The sequence below is a fragment of the Pseudopipra pipra genome, chromosome 3, assembly GCF_036250125.1.
Source record: "Pseudopipra pipra isolate bDixPip1 chromosome 3, bDixPip1.hap1, whole genome shotgun sequence".
Taxonomy (NCBI): domain Eukaryota; kingdom Metazoa; phylum Chordata; class Aves; order Passeriformes; family Pipridae; genus Pseudopipra; species Pseudopipra pipra.
Genome location: NC_087551.1, coordinates 40176327 through 40195293, shown reverse-complemented (window position 1 = coordinate 40195293; position 18967 = coordinate 40176327). Strand labels below are relative to the sequence as shown.

Here is an 18967-nt window from a genome sequence, read left to right as displayed (position 1 = left end):
CCACTTCTGCTACTCACTTGAGTCTGTGTATTATTTGCCTCCTTTGCTCTAGCAGAGGAAAATTCACCACACCACACCAAAATTTTACAACATCCAATTCCATTAGCTTTAAATATTTACCCCAGGGATATCATTGTCTTACCTTATCAGTGCAATTTTTTTCTTAAGGCAAATGCCTTAAAAAGAATATTAAAAACCATTTTCTACGGTCTTGAAGACTAGAGATTGAAGTGTTAACTGTATATCTTGCAAAAAGTTTCAAGCTTTCAAAAAACCACCTTTGTGCTCTTACAACCTGCCCCAGGTTCTATTCCAAACAGCTTTGTTTCAGACACCTGCATTAACAGAGCTTTCATGTTTGCCAGATAGTTTTGACTTGCATCATTTTACATGTTATTGTTCCTGACAGAAATGGATTTGTCACTCTTTCTGCAGCCAGCATCTATTACCATTGTGATTTGCTTGTCTTTCTAAGGTGATCTGTTACTGTTTAATGATCATATGTTTATTTTTTCAGGAAATGACACAAGGTTTTAAGCTTAATTAAAAGCATTGGAAGACCAGCCATAACATTAAAAATAAATTTTAATGTTGCAATTTTTAGATCATTTGCTCTGACACTCAAATATTCTGAAATTTAAAGTAGTACTATAGGGACACACAAGTGCAGATAAATCTTTATTGCCATAACTTTGTTTTTTTCAAAAATGAGCATTGGGTTTTCAATAGGTCGTAGTTTTATGTCTTATATGTACAACATTACAAGTGTGTATTTTAATAATAATGAAGTGATACTTTGATAACTCAACACAGTGTATTTATAAAATGAATTCTTATCAAAATACACTTTTCACTGGGATAATAAATAAAATCCTGCGAAACCCACCTACACAAAGTTAATTTTAACTCTGGTAGAACCCGATGTGGTACACAGTCCATTAACTACTATGTTTGCCCCTTTATCCCCCTACTGATGCTCATCTTCTGGGGTAAGAAAACTTTTTTTCCCCCCGTTGTGGTGTGACCTCATTCAACATCATCTTCAGCCAAGCACTGTGCACTTACAATTCTCTGTAAGAAGGAGAAAAACTCATTCACAATTACATAAAATTGACAGTAGGCAACTGATTATCAAGCAATGTAATTTTACACTGAACATTAAGCAGTGTAATTACTGAGCAAACTGATTAAAGTTAAAAATGGCAATCTATTTGACTTAAGTTTTTGAAGTCAGTTCCACAGAAATTACATACAGTACAATGCCTAATAAAGCCAAAGACAGATAAACAATATCCTATCAGCCTCAAGTAATGATCTCTGTGTGGTTTTGGCACTGTTCTCATAGGAAACATTTTTGCTCAATTGTTGCCCCTGACATTTACATCTCCTGTACCCGATGCTTTTTGGTGTTACCACTAACTATAGGTACCTTAACCTGAAATGTAACCAGGCCTGAGCTGTAAAAAGAGCTGATTGATACCCAGCACTGAGCCTCTGCTTTATGTCAGGTAACACCATCAGGGAGTACCCTTGCATTTCCAAGAACATAAAACATATTATTTATTTTACAACAGACTCACCTGCCAGCATATTACCAACATTACCTGCACAGTACTCAGACTAAAAAGGGAGGGCATTTTATACACAGATCTACTAACACTTTTCTCATCACGGAAACTCCCAAGCTTCCAAAATTGTCATGTGTTCTGGGGCTAGTTAACATTTTGTTTTTATAGCTGGCCCAGAAGCAACCGGGTAGCAAAAGCAACAGATTAATTTTAATGGACTTTCATAGCACTCACAGACACTTGTAGATATGTAATTTAATAAAAACCCAACAAACTCAAGACCCAGAGCATTGAAGTTACCGCTCTTCTGATTCCCCCAGCTTGTATTTGGCAAACAGTGGATTCACTTGTAGTATCAGAGCTGCAGTCAGATTCTCTACTTCAAGAGCTTAGCATACCCTACACACAAGAGAAGCACTGTATTTCTATTTTATCCTGTTTGCTATTAATGCTACATGAAGATTTTCATATTCACTTTTTAATGTCTCGGGTGAAAAAAAAGCTTCTTTAAATCTAACTGAACGTATTAAAAAAAACAGATTACAAAACCCAATACTCAAGACTGATGTAGTGGATAAATTAAGTAGTTCAATTACTTTGAACCCCAAACAACACTGAACACTTCACATACCTGGCTTATTGTAGGGAGCTTAGTTAGAAGCATTTGAAACACTGGTGGTGGAAGAGTCTGCTGTAGAACTTGTAGTAGCTGCTGGGGCTGTCCACACACAGCAATGGCATTGGTCAAGTGATCAACACCTTTTTCATATTCACCTGTATGACAAATTATAATGTTTTGAAATCAACCTTCTTCCACACTGTAACACATTTACATAAAACACCCACCAACACTGGATTAAACTCCTTGCTGGATCTTCCGAACACAAAAGGTTAGATACAAGTAAACAGATTTCCTAGAGGAATTTGACTCCCCCAAATATCTTAGTATATAAAAATCATCTTCTAGCAAAGGTGAAGAAAAATTATTTTACAATTTACCCTTCAGAAAAAAAAATAAAAAATGCCATCACCTTGAGCTAGCAGTTCCTCGCCAAGTTGAATCTCCTCAAGGAAAAACTTCTGAACCGCATCAGCATCTTTCAGATCAGGCAACTATGACACACAGAGTAAAAGTTAAGTTGGCCCTTAAACACCAAGTAATAAACAAGTTAGCAGAAAACATTCTCAACTGAAATCAAACATGTACACAACCACACTGTTACACTGAAACTGGCAAAAAAATACCTGTCACCACTAAGTTAAATGTACACAAAATGTTTTTGAAAATCAGACTCAGGTCTCATATCATTGCATTGCAAATTTGTAGAGAGACAGAACCTGAAATACCTCTATTCACTTTATTAAGTATACAATTTTGTAGCAAATACAAGTTCTAAGGTGTGTTACGTTTATAACAACTATATTTCTTACAATTGTTTAAGAAAAACCCTATCTTTTCTTTCTGGTGATAAGGAAAGGGAAATCAAATACTTATGGCAAAAAAAATATTAAGCTCAGTTATACATGTATCCCATCAATGATTTTAAGTCTGAAAAGTCCTTGTGCATACCACAAAGAGAAAAACACCACAAAAATCACACACTGAATGTTGTACTTTCTAGTACAACCCCTCTGTCTGAAACAAAAAAGGAACAATCATTTTTTTGAGCATTAAAAAAAACTAAAGACTGTATATTTGCAGAAGTATTTGTAACACTGCAATCAAAAAAATCCAGCTGTAATGCTGGATTTAAATAAATCTTACAAATAACACAAATGAAACATCTTTCAAAATAGCACTGCATTATTGAACACATTATTACCTTGGAAAGCCCTGCTCTCTCTTTGGCAAGCTTCTGTTTCTTCCTTCCTGTAAGAATAAAAACATTTTACACTTTTAATTTGCAATTAAAAAGCCCTTCAGCTTACAGTTTGAAACCGTGAACAAATCAAAGTTATTTTCAGAATAAAAAACTGCTACTGTATTCCAAACATCGAAGACTGAACACAAGACCGCAGCCCACTCTCTGCGACAGAACATCACTTAGAGGTCTAATGAGGGCTGGCAGTCGCACACCAACCCAAAATGGCAACTCTTCTCCTGCGGCTACGGCAAACACCAACCGTGCAGGGCCTGCAGCACACACACCTCGAGCACTAGAGGCACACAGAAGCAAGGAGAATTAGTCATACAGGAATTCTCTACAGGATTCCTAACAATAAGCCACACAAGAGCTGTATACAAGTCAAAGCTATCTAGTTTTGAACTGTATGGTGGACCACCAACAGGGACTTCAGCAGGTCACAGCACTTTCCCAGCTGCTTTATAGCAAAGGCTTGGGAACCAGGTAATAGGTGGCAGTATCTCATCATCCCACAGCAAGAGCAATACTAAGGGATACATTTCTGAAACCTGAGGAAAGCAAACCTCTAGAGATGGAACAAACATGGACAGATTTAATTGCCCAACCTACAGGCAAAAAAGTTGGTCTGCTACTAAAGTTGTACCACTCCAGCAAAACTATGGTAATTAAAATGATTGTGTGATAAATGTAATTAAAATTAAAGTGGCTTTTAAAGCAACTAGGCAGGTATAAAGGTATTTTTATAGTAGCAGCTATTCACACAAGAAAGAATAATTATACTAATACTGGTAATTTCCTTAGAATAATCATTCTTCTAAGTCTTCAGCTCATCAACTGAAATAGTTACACCAATAAAACTTCTAAATACAGCCTGTGGTTAAACTGTCCTCTCACCATTTGTTCTCGGTGCTCAGAGAAAAACTGTATTTACAAAGAACAACTGTTACACAGCCCTGATTTTTCTTTTGAGACAATTTTACAAGCTGGAAATACTTCTAAATATGACTAGCAGTTTTAAATCGTAATTAAAAATTTTCAATTGTCCACACGATGAAGACACTTGGGAATGCTATTTCCTAGCAGAGTGATAACATAATGCATAACATTTGTGGAAACGATCAATCGATCTTTATATAAAGGGAGTTCACATTCTAACTACATGGATCACCCTTTCTACCTTTTACAACACCTAAATAACCCTTAGCACCTGGATTTCTACAACTTATTGACCTGTGTACATTATTTTACAACATTATATACAGAAAAATGCGTTGTATAGAACTGTAGCGTACTACAATTTTATTATGGTTATTTTTGTTATTAAAGAATTTATCTTGAAAATCAGTGCTAATAAAACTAGCTCACTCCAACTTTTCTGAAGCATTAATTTGCACAAAACTTGAAACTGCGCTACTATGTAAACAAGTTTTGCTAATACATAAAATCTTTAAGATTTAATTAAAACAAAAGTAATATTTAAATGTTTCATTATCAAAACAAGCCACATTGTAACTGTAGTGCATTCAGTGAAAACACCAAAAAGAAGTACAAAGAGTAAGACCTTAATATTGATATAACATTTTCAGGAGAAAATTGTGTTTTCTTGGCGTACTATGACATCTTCTAAAATGTTATAAAAGGTATCATTCACCAGGTTAAGCATTCAGAGATAAAGAAATACAAGACATGCAGGTAACTGCAACTATTTAATAAAAGCTTTTGACCACTGATCACACACATTTGAAATCATGTACTATAACCAGAAAATGGTAAAGGAATATGAAGAATCACCAAGATTTAGACACTGAACACTGATCTACTGAATCTTTCAAGTCTGATTATTGTGCAACTTTTCTTCTTCTTAATACTCTTCTACAGATCTCTTTAAAAAAAAGTCCACTAGATAAATCAATTACAAAATCCAGATAACTCTGATGGATATTTAGGAATTCTTCCCATATTGTTTGGTAACACTGGTTTCAAAGTATCTTTGTAACCAACAGCCAAAAGTTACATTTGTAATACCATAAGCAAAAAGCAATGACTTTGAGGGGGGGAAAAAAACAAATCTAAAAACCTCTCCAAGTTTGTTTTCCCTTAAGGACCTCCAAGAAAGTGAAACACTTCAGAGATAACCACATTAAAAATGGGAAGGGCAACGTTTTACAGAAGGAATCTTTATTAACATGGAAATGCAGTGTATCCACCCAAAACTCAAAGCTGAGCTGCAGCTCTTGAACTGCACAGGACCTGCAGGCCCTCCAGGCCAGCCCTTGTACACCGGGAGCGAGTTTCCAGCATGAACCAATGGATAACCTGTCCCACTGGCATGGGCTGCAAAAAGCCCCAGACAGCCCCAGCAGCTTCCCAACCAGTCCCACAAAGGAGCAGGAGGAACAAAAAGCTGTTTGCACTTTCAGCTCCCATCCGCGCAGTCCTGCCTACTGCCCTCCTCTCGTGCCACTGTCCAGGCAGAAGGTGCAAAATTCAGCTTGGTCGGGAATTCCAGCTGTCTCTGAATGAGGAGATCAGTGACAGAACACTTTCTATTTTATTCATTCAAGAAGGCAAATAGTAAACACATCTAAACTCTTGTAATCTTAAAATATAGCTGGGGAACCTAAGCAGATGTTTATGGCTTTGCTATCTGTTGGTCCCAAGACTAAATATGGACATGCCCCCAAAGCAGCAACACCAAAACCTAAAAAAATCCGAACAAAAAACTCCACCCACAAAACTTGCTAAATAAAATTAAAACATCTGGAAAACCAAAGTGAAGTAGTTCCTCAAGCCTTCCAGAAACTTCCAGGAAATCAAGGTTTTTTTCCCCCAAAACCTGAATCTAGCCACCTCATTTTGATGCTGGGCCTTTGCAACGTAAACTGCGGTCCTAACACAGACCACAGGGACGTACAATGTAACTGCGAGGCCAAAACAAAATAGTTGTTATTTGCCAGCATGCACTTGACCAAATATGACAGGCAATCCACTGACTTGTCAGAACTCCTGTCCTTCCCAAATTCTGCTGACATTGCATCACAGAGGCTGAAAAACAATCTTATCCTAAGAAGGTTAGTGAAAAAAAATGTGCTGTAAAGGTGGTTTCTACAAGTTTTCCATCACATGCTCCCACTATTGCCCAACAAATGGAGCACCTTCATATAAAGAACTGCAAGTGGCTGCTGCACTGGACCTTTTTGGCCAAATATTTTATAGTCCAAGCCTTACTGTCTACCCAACAGTAGAAATGCTGTAATAACCAGATCAGTGGCACCAGTGCTAGACCACTCATACTAAAGAATCTGTTACACTACTACAAAAATAAATTAACCCAAGTTCCTTAATATTAACTAAAGCCTTACAGCTGAAAGCAGACAGTGCATCATGTGCAAGGACTGTAAGACATACAATGATGTTCTCCAAATGACAACTGTCACCCTGCAGCATAACACTATGGATGTGTTTCCCACTTCAAAGAACGTGACAATTCTTAACCAGAGTGATTCTAAGGTTTATTCATAACATGACTGGGTAGAAGCTCAGCTAATGAAAACCTGGACTGCAAGAATCTTATGTAATTCGGTATTTCTCCTACGATGTATTTGGCATCAAAGCAAAAACCCCAGGGCTGATTATACAGCCAAAAATCGAGTCTGCTTGAGTAAGACAAGCACATATCATTTTACTGTGCTAGAACTTCCCAATGAAGGACTTGCACTGCAGGGAAAAAAGTGCTCAGAAGACACACAAGAGGTATGTGCCTAAAATCCTACACACATGAGCAAGGGCCTGAAGATGAAATATTTGACAGACATGGTTGGCTGTGGAGGAGCTTTCAGAGAGCGGAATTAATTTGCTGTTAAACATCAACACAGGTCACTCAACAATTCAATCCATCAAGGCAGGACCAAAGCTCTTTGGTTGCATTTAAATGTTATCAGGTAAATATTCATTTTCAACCCATCTAGTTATTGACTTTTCCATCCATGGAACTGCTGATCACGTCATGTTTGTTTGCCAGGGAACTTCACCTTAATGGTAACTTCTTATCTTCAGAGTAGTTACCAAAGGAAATAGACATATTCCCACGACAGAAACAACTCAGCACAGCAAACATCAGCTTATTTCTCATGATTTATTTGAGTCCCTTCAGTGCCCATGCTTACAACTCCATTTAAAACCCTCACTAACTATTAAAAAAATGTTGAAGACGTGAAATAATGAAGAGCCACGGGAGAAGAGCTCTACATTTTGGATTAATCAACAGTTTTCTCTGGCATTCATTCTTATCCTGGAAGCCAACAGCAGAGCTGCCAGGAGGGTTTAGAATGCAGCCGATGAAATACCTGAGAGCTGCCACCGACCCCTGTCTCACACAGCAACAACTTCACTGTAAGAGATCACTGTTTTATCTGCTCATCTTCCAAGAGTGAAAAAGAATAAGTGTCACCACATAAAAGTGGTGGCTATAATAGCGCAGCTGAGCCTGTAGGAGAGCAATATGTGAAAAAAAAAGGGGGAGGGGAGGTAAATTATTTCTAAGCCAAGCATCTGAGACGGAAACTACAAGTTACCCAACACCTACAGCAAAGGACGACCCTGCCCAGAACTACCTGAAAGGAGGGGGTAGTGAGGCGGGGGCCGGCCTCTGCTACCGTGCCTGCAGTGAGAGGGCCAGAGGAAAAGGGCTTAGGCTGAGACAGAGAACATTCAGATTAGATATTAGAAAAAAATATTTTCACTGTTCGGGTGGTCGGGCATTGGAATGGGTTGTCCAGGGAGCTGGTGGAGTTACCGTCCCTGGAGGTGTTCAGGAGACGTCCGGATCTGGTGCGGGGTGATGCTGTTTAATGGATTAAGGGTTACAGTGGGACCGCCGGGCGGATGGCTGGGCTGCATGGCCCTGAAGGTCTCTTCCAACCTTGGTGACACTGATTCTGTGCCCCGGCCCCTACCTTCGGTGCAGGGACAGCGAAACCCCACAAGCACCGAGGAGGCCCGGCGGGGTCCGGGGGCGGCGGGGCCAGGAGCGGCCCTCGCGCGGACGGGGCGGATGGGGGGGCAGAGCAGGGGGCACTGACGGGAGAGCGCGGGGGGGGCGGGACGGGAGGGGAGGGGGCGTCCCGGGACACTCACGCTCCCGCAGCCGGTTCTTGAAATTGGGGTCGCTTCGCCTCTTGCGGTCGAAGTAGATGCAGTAGCCGATGAAGAGCGCCCCGCAGAGCCCCGCGGCGATGGCGCTGGTCCTGCCCACCATCATGGCGCCCCCCGACCCGCGCCCGCGCGAGCTCCGCAGGCACCTTGGGCCGAGCGGCCAAGGGAAAGGACCCCTCCGCGCTTCCGCTTACGTCATCACACGGCGGCGGCACAGGGCGCCTCCCGCAGTGCCTGCAAGAGGCGCGGAGCGCATGCGCGTGGCGGCGGGAGGTGCGCGGCGGCGGTAGGCGCGCGGGCGAAGGGGCGTGGCCTCAGCAGCGGCGTTGGGCGCCGGGAGAGCGAAGGGCTGGAACAGCAACGTCTGACTGGGACACAGGCACGGGGGCAAGAGACCTTGGGGATCATCCAGTCCAGCTTGTGACCCTGTCAACTAGACCATGGCACCAAGTGCCACATCCAGTCTTTCCTTAAACACCTCCAGGGACAGTGAATCCACCACTCCCTGGGCAGCCCATTCCACTGTCTGATCACCCCTTCTGTGAACAGATTCCCCCCAGTGTCCAACCTAAACCTCCCCTGGCACAGCTCATCCCATCACGTGTTACCTTGACCCCCACCTGGCTACACCCTCCTTTCAGGTAGTTGTAGAGAGTGATGAGGTCTCCCCCAAGCCTCCTTCTTTCTATGCTAAATACCCCCAGACGTTCCTCATAGGACGTGCACTCCAGACCCTTCACCAGCTCCATTGCCCTTCCTTCCATTGGACAACCACCAAACCCGCAAAACAAGTGTATCTTGGTAACAATTACCATTTCATCACACCCGAGTCTGCTGTGAGTCGCTTTTCCTGTAGTCATTTTGGGTAATCCTACACAACTCCAAAAGAAACAGTTCATAGTTAACCTCTGCAGCAAGACCTCAGCTGGAAGTGGATTCTTGGAACACAGAATAAAATCATGCAACACCTCATGCTACCTGCTGGGAGAAGCCAAATGCCCCAGAGGAAACACCAAGAACGACTACAGCTGTATTAGCAAACAAAATTTATGACAAAACACTCTTACATACATGAATCTTTGTGACACTAATTAGCATTTTTATCTGCTCGATTTTTATCAAACTTCTGTTTGTTTTTTCCAGCTTTTTTCCTAGGAATAGTTTTTAGTCTTTTTGGTTTAGTGCTCTTCTTCAACGGGGTTGCTTTTTCACCAACAAAAGAATCATCAGAGGAGCTCTTCTTTTTTGTTGTGGTATTAACTGTAGCCTTGGGAGCACGAGACCGGCCTGGAATTTTCTGTGGTGCTTTCCTCTTGTCTCCTGTGCGCTGCACTCGTATCTTTCTTCCCATCAGAACAGAGTTGTTGAGTTTCAGAGCAAGATGTACAGCATCTGTGTTCTACAAAAACAGACATGGAGTTTAAAAGTAGCATTACTTCCAATTCATTGCTTTCAAATTAATGGTAACCTTTCTTCAAAATTTGTAAGCAGGATTTTACAATGAAGGGCAAACTGCTCTAGTGAATGACACAAGATCTCTGTTCAGGAACACCAGCACACCCATGCAGCCCACACATTGAGGCACAGATACTTGACAATGGGCTACAGAACAGCTTAAATGAGACACAAAAGAAGGGTGCAGAGAGACGAAGGAGAAACTCGGAGAAAAGAGGTACTGAGCTGAAGAAATACACTAAGGAAGATGAGGTTGGGAGACTATGAGAAAGCAAGTTGTACTGACTGAAAAATGGAGAGTCCATAAGCAAACCAGTCGCAGGAAAGAACTCCACTCACATTTAGACACATAAGAAATAGTAGAACATTGCAGTTATACCAAACAAACTCATCTGTCCCTCCTTTAAGACTTTCCCTTAAAGTCACTTCTTTCACCTCGTTTTACAACTTTTACTTGTACAAAGATGCAATAGTTTGTTTTGTGTCTGCTTCCACAGAACTGGTCTTCCAAGCTGCTTTTAACATACACAACAGCACTACCATTTAACATCATACACCTACAAGCATACACAAACCTGAAAAAGTTACTAAAAAGGTTAAAAAAATGCTATAAAGGCAGATGCCAATTCAGATTTTGAATAATTCCCACTGTGCTGGAGCAGGCCATGCACACATACCTCAAAGAGAACGTATCCAAAGCCTTTTCCCAGGCCAGTCTTTCTGTCTCTCACAACTCGCACTCCCACGACATCTCCACAGACATGGAAGTGTTCTCTCACAGCATCATCAAGGATGTCTGCAGGCAAGCACAAGGGAACAGATCTCTCTTCAGCAACACGCACAGCTTTAAAAGCCTGGCCCAAACCCAAATATTTCATATTCACCAATTCAGGTACATGGTATCAGTGGTTCAGAAAAACCCCAGCAAGTTAACAATGCAGACTTTATAAAAGGTTATTTATTTTGATAGTTACCCATTCTCCTGCTATGAAGAGTACAACATAAATCATAAATAAGAATGAAAGCAAAGACTGAAATAAATTTTTCAAATAATTTCATTTATGATTGGAACACAGTGGAAATTATGATGCCTGCTACATTTTTGTAGCTCCTTCTTACGCCAACATTTCTTTCTAAGAATTAATGCTGATGATAATGAGCTTGAGCTGGCTGTTGACTTCAAGTCAAATGCTCAGTGACTGAGCCGTGAATTTTAGCTGAATGGGGGAGAAGGGAGAAGCTTCCAGCCACAGCTGCTATACAATTATTTTGATAATAACTGGATGTGCAATGCTTTCTCCATCTCACGCCTACACAAACAGACAAGTGTGATGTACCATCACAAAAATACAGGTTATTCTCTTTTTTGAATAGTTATGCTTCATACAATCCCCTTACATAGATATCAACATCTCTCTATTAAGGGGAGGGGCTGAACTTAATATGATGGGTGTAACTACAGCAATGGGACTTAGATGTGCTGAGAAAGGTTCAAGCTGCTGAAGTAATTTCAGAGCATGGCAAATCACAGAGTCATAGAATATTCTGAGTTGGAACAGATTCACAGGGATCATCGAGTCCAACTCCTGGCCCTGCACAGGACATCCCCAAGAATCACACCATGTGCCTGAGAGCATTGTCCAAACACTTCTTGAACCCTGTCAGGCTTGGAGCTGTGACCACTTCCCTGGGCCCGTAATGTCCAAACTTTTTTCTGCAGCACGTACACAGGAACACACAGTCCTGACACAAGCTCTACACAAGAGGCACTAGTAATGTCACCACAATCAGATTTGTCACCTGTCAAGGTTTTCAGACAGGTCAAGTGTGATGCATCAAGACTGATGCCTGTTTGTTCCAGTGTTACTGTCACAGTACATGATACAGGCTCTGCACCAGGCCACAGGCACAGGGCAAGCCTTCATCCAGAGTATTTACACACTCACGCGACCCCCAAGACAGATGCTTGTACCGAGCACCCTGACTCCTTAATACCCTCACAAAGACCACACCCAATGACAATCCCTTCATCTGCTCTCCAGTCTGCTCAGAAGCAGCTGAGTATTCCTCAAGCATTGACCTCAGCTGCATGGTAAACACCTCCACAGGGGTCACAATTGATCACCAAGAGCCATATGGGCACTAACCCTGTGGCTCATAAACAGCATCAAAATGAGAAGCCATCACTGTCCATCACTCCAAATTGGTTCACGACAGATACCGGTACCCCTTGAACAGTTTAGAAAGCTATGGCCTGTGCAACTTAGTCATATTTATTTAAAAAACATCAAGTGACAACAAGAACTAAAGCACTTGCAGAGCTACCTACAATGAAGAAAACAATCAACTTGCAGAACTTGACAAAAACTTACAACCCCTTTAGGTGTTTCCACTAACAAACAAAAATTAATACCAGCAAAAGATATTTAGCTACCTAATCATGCTATCCTAAATATAAAGAAATAAAAAGCCTAATGTCAAAATATTCCATAAATGTTAAGTGATGATGCATAACAACCCACTTTTGACCTACCATATGGCAGATTTCCCAAGAATACAGAACGTTTATTGTCATGCTAAAGAAAACAAGAGAGACAAGACAGTAAGTTATTTGTAACAGAAAAAAAACCCAAACAACCAAACAAAAACAATAACCCCTCCCAACCAAACCAGAAAAGTTTTTCCAGTCACACATCTTACTTACTGAACTGGTTTTAGATGCGGTGTCAACTCTGATGTGAAATCCACTAGCAATTTCTGTTCCATTCCTTTTGTAGCCAAAAGCAAAAAGTTTTAAACATGAAATGAGTGTTATTTAACTTAGAATGTCACTGCATTCAAAATGCAGTGTATTCAAAATGAAAAGTTACTTTTAAGTTTGTTCAAACATCTTGATTCAAGCAAGAGCAGTGAGATAGTTCAGGGAGATTTGCAGCTAAATTTAAACAATCTCTTCGACAGGGAACGAGGAACAAAACTGAGACTTACTCCTTCAGAGCCTTCTCGGCGTCACATTCTTCCTTAAAGACAACATAAGCATTAACAAACTTTGCATTGGGGTGCAGCTTGTGCCTAGAACATGAAAAGGACACATTACTGTTTAAATCATTTTGATGCTGTGCAATGCACAAACACTTCTTGTTGGACACATTTATGCCTCTGCTTGTTTTGTGCACACTAACAGCTTCATTTCTCTTATAGGTCAAGCTAGCCCTGCATGTGCAAGGGTGTCCCACTGTTCACCTTGTACAGCCTGTCTATGCACCCTGAGCAAGCTTCCTCAGCTCATAAACGTATCCAAAGGAATTAAAGACTATTAGTAACTTTCTCCTTCCTAAAATATAAGAAATGCAAACTCAGATAACAAATTACTAGTACACATAGCACATAATTCTTTATCACTTGTCAAGAAAACTTAACACACGCAAAGGTAATGACAAAAGACAAAAAACCACAAAATACATTAAAAAAGACCTAATATAGCCAAACTTTTAGAAACCAACACACAAAAATTATTTTGGCCTTGAAAAATAAAGCACGACATTCACAAGAGGAACCTACTTGATTGCTGCTACCTTTTTGGATATAGTATCTTCTGCTGGAATCTTTAAGATAAAAAGAACTCGAGTTAGGTGGGCCTAGTGTGAACTTATCACAAAGACTTGTGCTTGAAGACAAACAGGAATTCAACCAGTGCCATTCCCACCCAAAGCAATGTAGCCAGTACAGTGAGCAAATGATGGAAGTGGCTCATCTTAGAGATGATCTACAAAAACCTGGGAGTTAGAGAGCTTGCTCTGTCTGTTTCTTGAGTTCCATGACTGTTATTGTCAACTATTTTAGCAAGTACACCAATTTACAATCAACATGTCTTTGCTACTATGAATTAAAAACAGGTAAGTAATGCCTTAGCTAAACAAGCAATAATAAGACATTGCTCTTTCAGAGAACATAAAGCTCTGATTCTGGATCAACTGCTGCTACAGGAAAAATGCATTTGCGCTGCTTCTGTGGTAACATCTCCAAGGCTTCTTCTAATGGCAAACCTACATAACCCCAAACCCATTTCTGAATCAATGAAGATATAAGCTTTGCAAATACTATTGCTGTTTAATATGAACAAATAATTTTGTTACGTAATGTCTGAAGAAATAACATACCAATGACCGGAAGCGAATGGACTGGATTTGTCCATACTTCTTAAAAAGAGACTTCAGTACCTAAACAGAAGATATTACAAATATTCAGTACATTCTTGCACCCTGGTAATGAAAATGATTGTTTAATATTTATTAATAACACTGTTCTTACACTGTTTTCCTTTTACTTTTATGAGGTCCCTTAAAGGGATCATAAAATATGAGAGTAATTCATAACTATTTCTGTCTTTCTTGTGTCAGCTTCTTCTACAGATTGCCAAAACTGAAGTCGTGTCCCTTATTATGGAAGAAAGTATAAATTTAACATGCTTTATGTAAGAGTCTGAAGCGTTGTTTGCATTCAAAATTAAAAGCAGACTAACTTTGTAATTGCAGTTCTCATTCATTCAATTTTTCACTGACAGACCAATTCTACTCAAGAAAGACAAACTGTATCCACTGCTGTAAAAAGCCCAACTCCAAGAAACCAAAGAGATGACCTCTACTGGTTTCTAAGAATGAGCACTATTTTCTACTTTCCCAAAAGCAATTTCAGTCACAAATGTGCGTGACTCTTCAGCTGGAAACATCCCCTCAGACTGAGGACTGCTGTAAATTCTTTCATTCCTTTAGCTGACAAAATCCACCCACGTACCTGAACAGTACAGCTGACAGGTAAGTTTCCAACAAACACTGTTCTTCTGTCTACCTTTTCATCAGCCACCTTTTTTCTCTTTTGTTGTTTTGCAGTTGTGCCCATAGGTGAATTAACAACACTTTCGGTGATGGCTTGAGAAGCCTTTTTCTTTTGCTTCGTTTTGTTTTGAAACACTTTTTGATCCTCCTCTTCATCTGCCTGCTTCAAAGCGTTCTCTCTTATCACAAACAGACATGCAGATTAGAATTGATGGGGATAAAACAGGGAGTTTGAAGTCAAAGAACTGAAGCCTCCAAGATAAATATTTTAGCTTACATTTTAAATTATGTTCACCATAAAATTTCAAACATTATTGTGTTTGTTATGCATTAAACAAACATATCTGACTGTTCCATAACATGGAAACCATTTGCTATCCCCAGGACATTGCATTCACTATTTAGCAGGAATAACAAAGAAACATTTCAGAATTATATAATTTGATACCATCTAAAAATGAAGTGAAAAAAAAAAATCTTTGCATGCTAGAACTAAAAACAGATTTAATCCTTTACAGTATCCAGGATCAGAACAAACAAACCTTTGGAATTCTGCCATGCACTGAAAAACCTCTATCTATCCAAACCCACCAACAAGCAGATCTGAAGGAGCCTCTGGAAAGCTACTGGCATCAACACAGCACACAGGTTCCATGGGCATGGAAGAGGCAAAAAGACAGAGTGCCAGAGAGGTGTTAGCCTTGCGCTACAATCAAGCGCACTTTATTATCCAAACTGCATCGTATAACCTGCTCTGACAGTGTCTTGGTTCAAGTATTTAAGAGAACAGACAGTGTAACAGAGGTCACCTCCTGTAACAGAGGTTCTGTGTCACAGCAGAGGTCAGGTGTGATCAGGACGACTCCCCCTGTCTGGCACCTTGCTCCTGCTGAAATCACCTCTGCTTCTTTGACTGTAGCTCTGCTGGATAAAGCCAACCACAGCTAGAAAATATCTCCCCATGCTAGAGAAAACTAGATCCAAGTGTCTTCATCTACAACCACTGGACATGGTAGCTCCTTAACAGGGAATTTGCATTTCACGGACCCAGAGCATCAAGAAGCTGCACCTACTTCATACCTTCAGCAGAAAGCTACAGAAAATTTGCACAATCTTGAAAATAATCTTGAACACCAAGTTGAAGATGAATAGTAAAAGAGAACTTCGTTATTTTGTCAAACTCATGATATTATGATTAATCTAGATGTTGAGGTTTTTAATTTCACCATAAAACGGTCTCACCTACTCACCTCTCTGACAGTTTTTTCTCTGCTTTTGAAGGTTCCTTTTTTCCGGCTTTCTTTGCTTTTACCGAAGGTTCTTGCACGATGAAAGAGCTCTGGTCTTCTGACACTTTCTCCGCTTCTTCCGCATGCTTCCTTTTCTTATTTCCCTTCTAAAAATTGGTAAGAGAAACGGACTTCAAGAACAAAACTCCAGGAACGCACGACAAGCATTTAACACGCTGTACCTTACCCGGAGCGCCACGTCCGGAGCCCACCGCTGCACGGGGCCGTGCTGCCGGCAGCCGCACCTGCGGAATCACCCCACCGAGCCACCCACCCACCCACCCACCGCCGCCGCTGCCCCCCGGCCCTCACCCCCCCCCCCACCCCCTCACTCACCGCGGGCACGGCCACCAGCACGGGCGGGGCGGCGCCGCGGAACAGGCGTGCGAGGGGCGCGGGGGGCGCCGCGCCCGCCCCGAGGCTGCCCGACACCTGCCCCACCACGTACTGCTCTTGCTCCTTCTGCTCCTTCCCGGCCGCCGGCGGGTCCCGCGCCCCCGAGCCCTCCCTGCGGACCCGCATGGTGGATGCGGAGCTGGGCGGGAACGGGCTGGGCGCGCGTCACTTCCGACGCGCAGGGCCCGCGGTATTCCCGGGACCGCCCCCGCAGCGCTCCGGGTCATCCGCCCCCGCCCGCCCCCTCCGATGCCTCCGCTCACCGGGGACCCGCCCCGCGTCCCGGCCGGAGCCTCTCCCAGCCACGGTGTGGCGGTGCCGCGTGTGTGCCCGTTCGGCCGAGCTCTGCGTGGGCGCGGTGGTAACGCAGAAACATCCAACATCAGGACGAGATGGACATAGTCTTAAGCTGTAACAGGGGAGGTTTAGGTTGAGCGTCAGGAAGAATTTATTCGCAGAAAGAGTGATTAGACATTGGAATGGGCTGCCCAGGGAGGTCGTGGAGTCACCATCCCTGGAGGTGTGTACCGAAAGACTAGATGGAGCACTTAGTGCCATGGCCTAGCTGACAGGGTGGTTTTCGGTCATAGGTTGGACTCGATCTGAGAAGTCTTTTCCAACCTCATTGAATCTGAATCTGCGATCAGCATGGGACTGGGTTGTCTCACTGATTGCCCACGATCCTCAGATCCAAGCGGAGCTGAAGCAAACAGGATAGCTCTTGGGCTGTCACGTTACACGTTTGATGCAGTTTTTGAGGTGCCAGCATTAGCAACTTTGTTGGCACCAATCTGGAATCGAAGGCAAAACAAGTAATGCAGCTGTGGAATAAAGGGAAAGCATTAGTCTTGACATGTGCACCAGGTATCCCCTGCCTTGTCCTCTGAATGCTGGGAAAGGCAGGGACCCTCATGGATGGGGTCAGCCCAAGAGAATACACGAATTTTTAAGAATGGGCAGGTGGCTGCTGCATGACTTTTAAGTGGCTTTTCCAATCTCCCTTCAGACAGAGGAGCAGCACTGCAGGTGACACAGGTGGGGCAGAAGAGGCTCAACCACCGTGACACATCCACATGACACTGGACAAGCATTCAGCTGGTATGTTTCAGAGACTCAGTCAGTGAAGCTCAGCAAGAGGCACAGAGCCTCCAGAACTCTGGCAGAGAGCAGGAAATTTCACAGCATGATGGGAACTACCCAGTCATAAGTATGTACAGGCAACAGTGGAGACTGCAAATTAAGGGAGGTGGGAGCAATGCAGAGCCTTAAAGCAAGGCACGTTTCTCTCAGCATACGCCAATCTCAGCTATTCCCTACATCGTCAATTGTGAGACACACAAGACCAAGTTTGTTGCTCAGCCAAAGTGTAAAGGATAAACCAGGGGTAGTTTGTCTTGCTTCGTCTCTCAGGTTGTGGTCCAAGCAGGCACTCAGGAGTAAGGGAACAGCCCAGCAGGCACTGCTAGAGGTAAACTTCCTCAGCTGCAAGAAGAGTGCACATGCCAGGCAGGGAGCTCACCCACGTGTAAAGCTGCATTACAATACGTATCCTGAAAAGCAGCTCAGGTTTGACCCACTGGAACATGGGATAAAACTGCTGCCTAACAGATTGGCAAAGGTGCCTTCCTTTGTAACCACTGGGACACAAGTGGTTCCACGAACCTGGAGAGTACCATTTACAGACACACTTCCCAGAAGAGGTGTAGTGTAAAACATGCAGAACAAAATGTTTGACTAGCCATCAAACTGCATGAGAAGTACAATAAAAATCAAATAATCTCTGTATTGAGGAAAAGCAAAAATCCTACTAATGCAAAAACTCCATTTGGGAGTGGGAAGGTGATTAATGATCCCTGTTTTAAACAGGTAAAACAAATTGCCCCCCCCCCCCCCCCCGACCTCAGTCAGTAATTGTCACATCAAAACAAATATGCTGGCACTAAAACTGAGAACTCATCAAGAACTAGCAGTGAGTGAAGAGCTGAATTTGCTCTTGCTTGCCCAGATGTAGTTCCCAGTTACATCAACACCTGTTATGCCTACTGGGACTGAAAAGCAGAACTGAACTATTACAACTTTGATTCCACTCAAACAGATGAAAATACCCTCTGAGGAGCCCCACTGAAATTATTAGAATTACTCCTATCAGCGTCAGGTCACTGGTAGTTCTTAACACGGTCAGTGTTTCCAGAAGTTATTTATCATTGTTTGCTCCTGTCAGTCTCATCAGTAATCTGTCATTTTGCAGGTGTAACAGTATTTTGGTTAACTAAACTGTAGCCAGCAGTTTGTTTCAAGAGGCACTGCCTTCATGATGGGCCACGCTTTCGCTTTCTGCTGAAAAAGAAGATGTATTTGAATTAATTGCCAAGAGGAAAATCTGGCCAATGCACCTGCTCTAAGGT

General features: G+C 42.2%; 2 protein-coding genes and 1 non-coding gene across 4 annotated transcripts; all 3 read right to left on the bottom strand.

The window, feature by feature from the left end:
• Window positions 1-665: 665 nt before the first annotated feature.
• TOMM20 (translocase of outer mitochondrial membrane 20) lies at window positions 666-8797 on the bottom strand. The gene is made up of 5 exons (XM_064648770.1): window positions 8570-8797; window positions 3392-3438; window positions 2600-2681; window positions 2200-2342; window positions 666-1071 (listed from the first exon to the last, which is right to left on the bottom strand). Exons 1-5 carry the CDS (start codon window positions 8691-8693, stop codon window positions 1027-1029), a joined length of 441 nt encoding a protein of 146 aa, XP_064504840.1. The 5' UTR covers window positions 8694-8797; the 3' UTR covers window positions 666-1026.
• On the bottom strand, window positions 7633-7767 carry LOC135412538 (small nucleolar RNA SNORA14). The gene has a single exon (XR_010429734.1). It is a non-coding gene; the product is annotated as a small nucleolar RNA SNORA14 (small nucleolar RNA).
• An 821-nt stretch (window positions 8798-9618) lies between the features above and the next one.
• Window positions 9619-16732, bottom strand: RBM34 (RNA binding motif protein 34). Of its 2 annotated transcripts, none has more exons than XM_064648760.1 (10): window positions 16503-16732; window positions 16128-16273; window positions 14837-15056; window positions 14203-14262; window positions 13604-13647; window positions 13031-13114; window positions 12747-12810; window positions 12576-12618; window positions 10720-10838; window positions 9619-9986 (listed from the first exon to the last, which is right to left on the bottom strand). In XM_064648760.1, the coding sequence occupies exons 1-10, from the start codon at window positions 16686-16688 to the stop codon at window positions 9675-9677; spliced, it is 1278 nt and encodes a 425-aa protein (XP_064504830.1). In that variant the 5' UTR covers window positions 16689-16732; the 3' UTR covers window positions 9619-9674. The 2 variants fall into 2 exon arrangements, with proteins under 2 accessions (XP_064504830.1, XP_064504831.1); XM_064648761.1 differs by having other exon boundaries at window positions 16128-16270.
• Between the last annotated feature and the right edge of the window lie 2235 nt (window positions 16733-18967).

Excerpts from the sequence above, each read along its gene's own strand:
- TOMM20 (XM_064648770.1), bottom strand. The coding sequence starts at position 8,693 with ATGATGGTGGGCAGGACCAGCGCCATCGCCGCGGGGCTCTGCGGGGCG. Across the intron at positions 2,682-3,391 it reads AGAGAGCAGGGCTTTCCAAG|TTGCCTGATCTGAAAGATGC; the intron begins GTAATAATGTGT and ends TGTGTGTCATAG. Across the intron at positions 1,072-2,199 it reads AGCTCCCTACAATAAGCCAG|AGAATTGTAAGTGCACAGTG; the intron begins GTATGTGAAGTG and ends TCCTTCTTACAG.
- RBM34 (XM_064648760.1), bottom strand. The coding sequence starts at position 16,688 with ATGCGGGTCCGCAGGGAGGGCTCGGGGGCGCGGGACCCGCCGGCGGCC. Across the intron at positions 14,263-14,836 it reads CTGTCAGCTGTACTGTTCAG|GTACTGAAGTCTCTTTTTAA; the intron begins GTACGTGGGTGG and ends TCTTCTGTTTAG. Across the intron at positions 13,648-14,202 it reads CCATTCGCTTCCGGTCATTG|ATTCCAGCAGAAGATACTAT; the intron begins GTATGTTATTTC and ends TTTATCTTAAAG.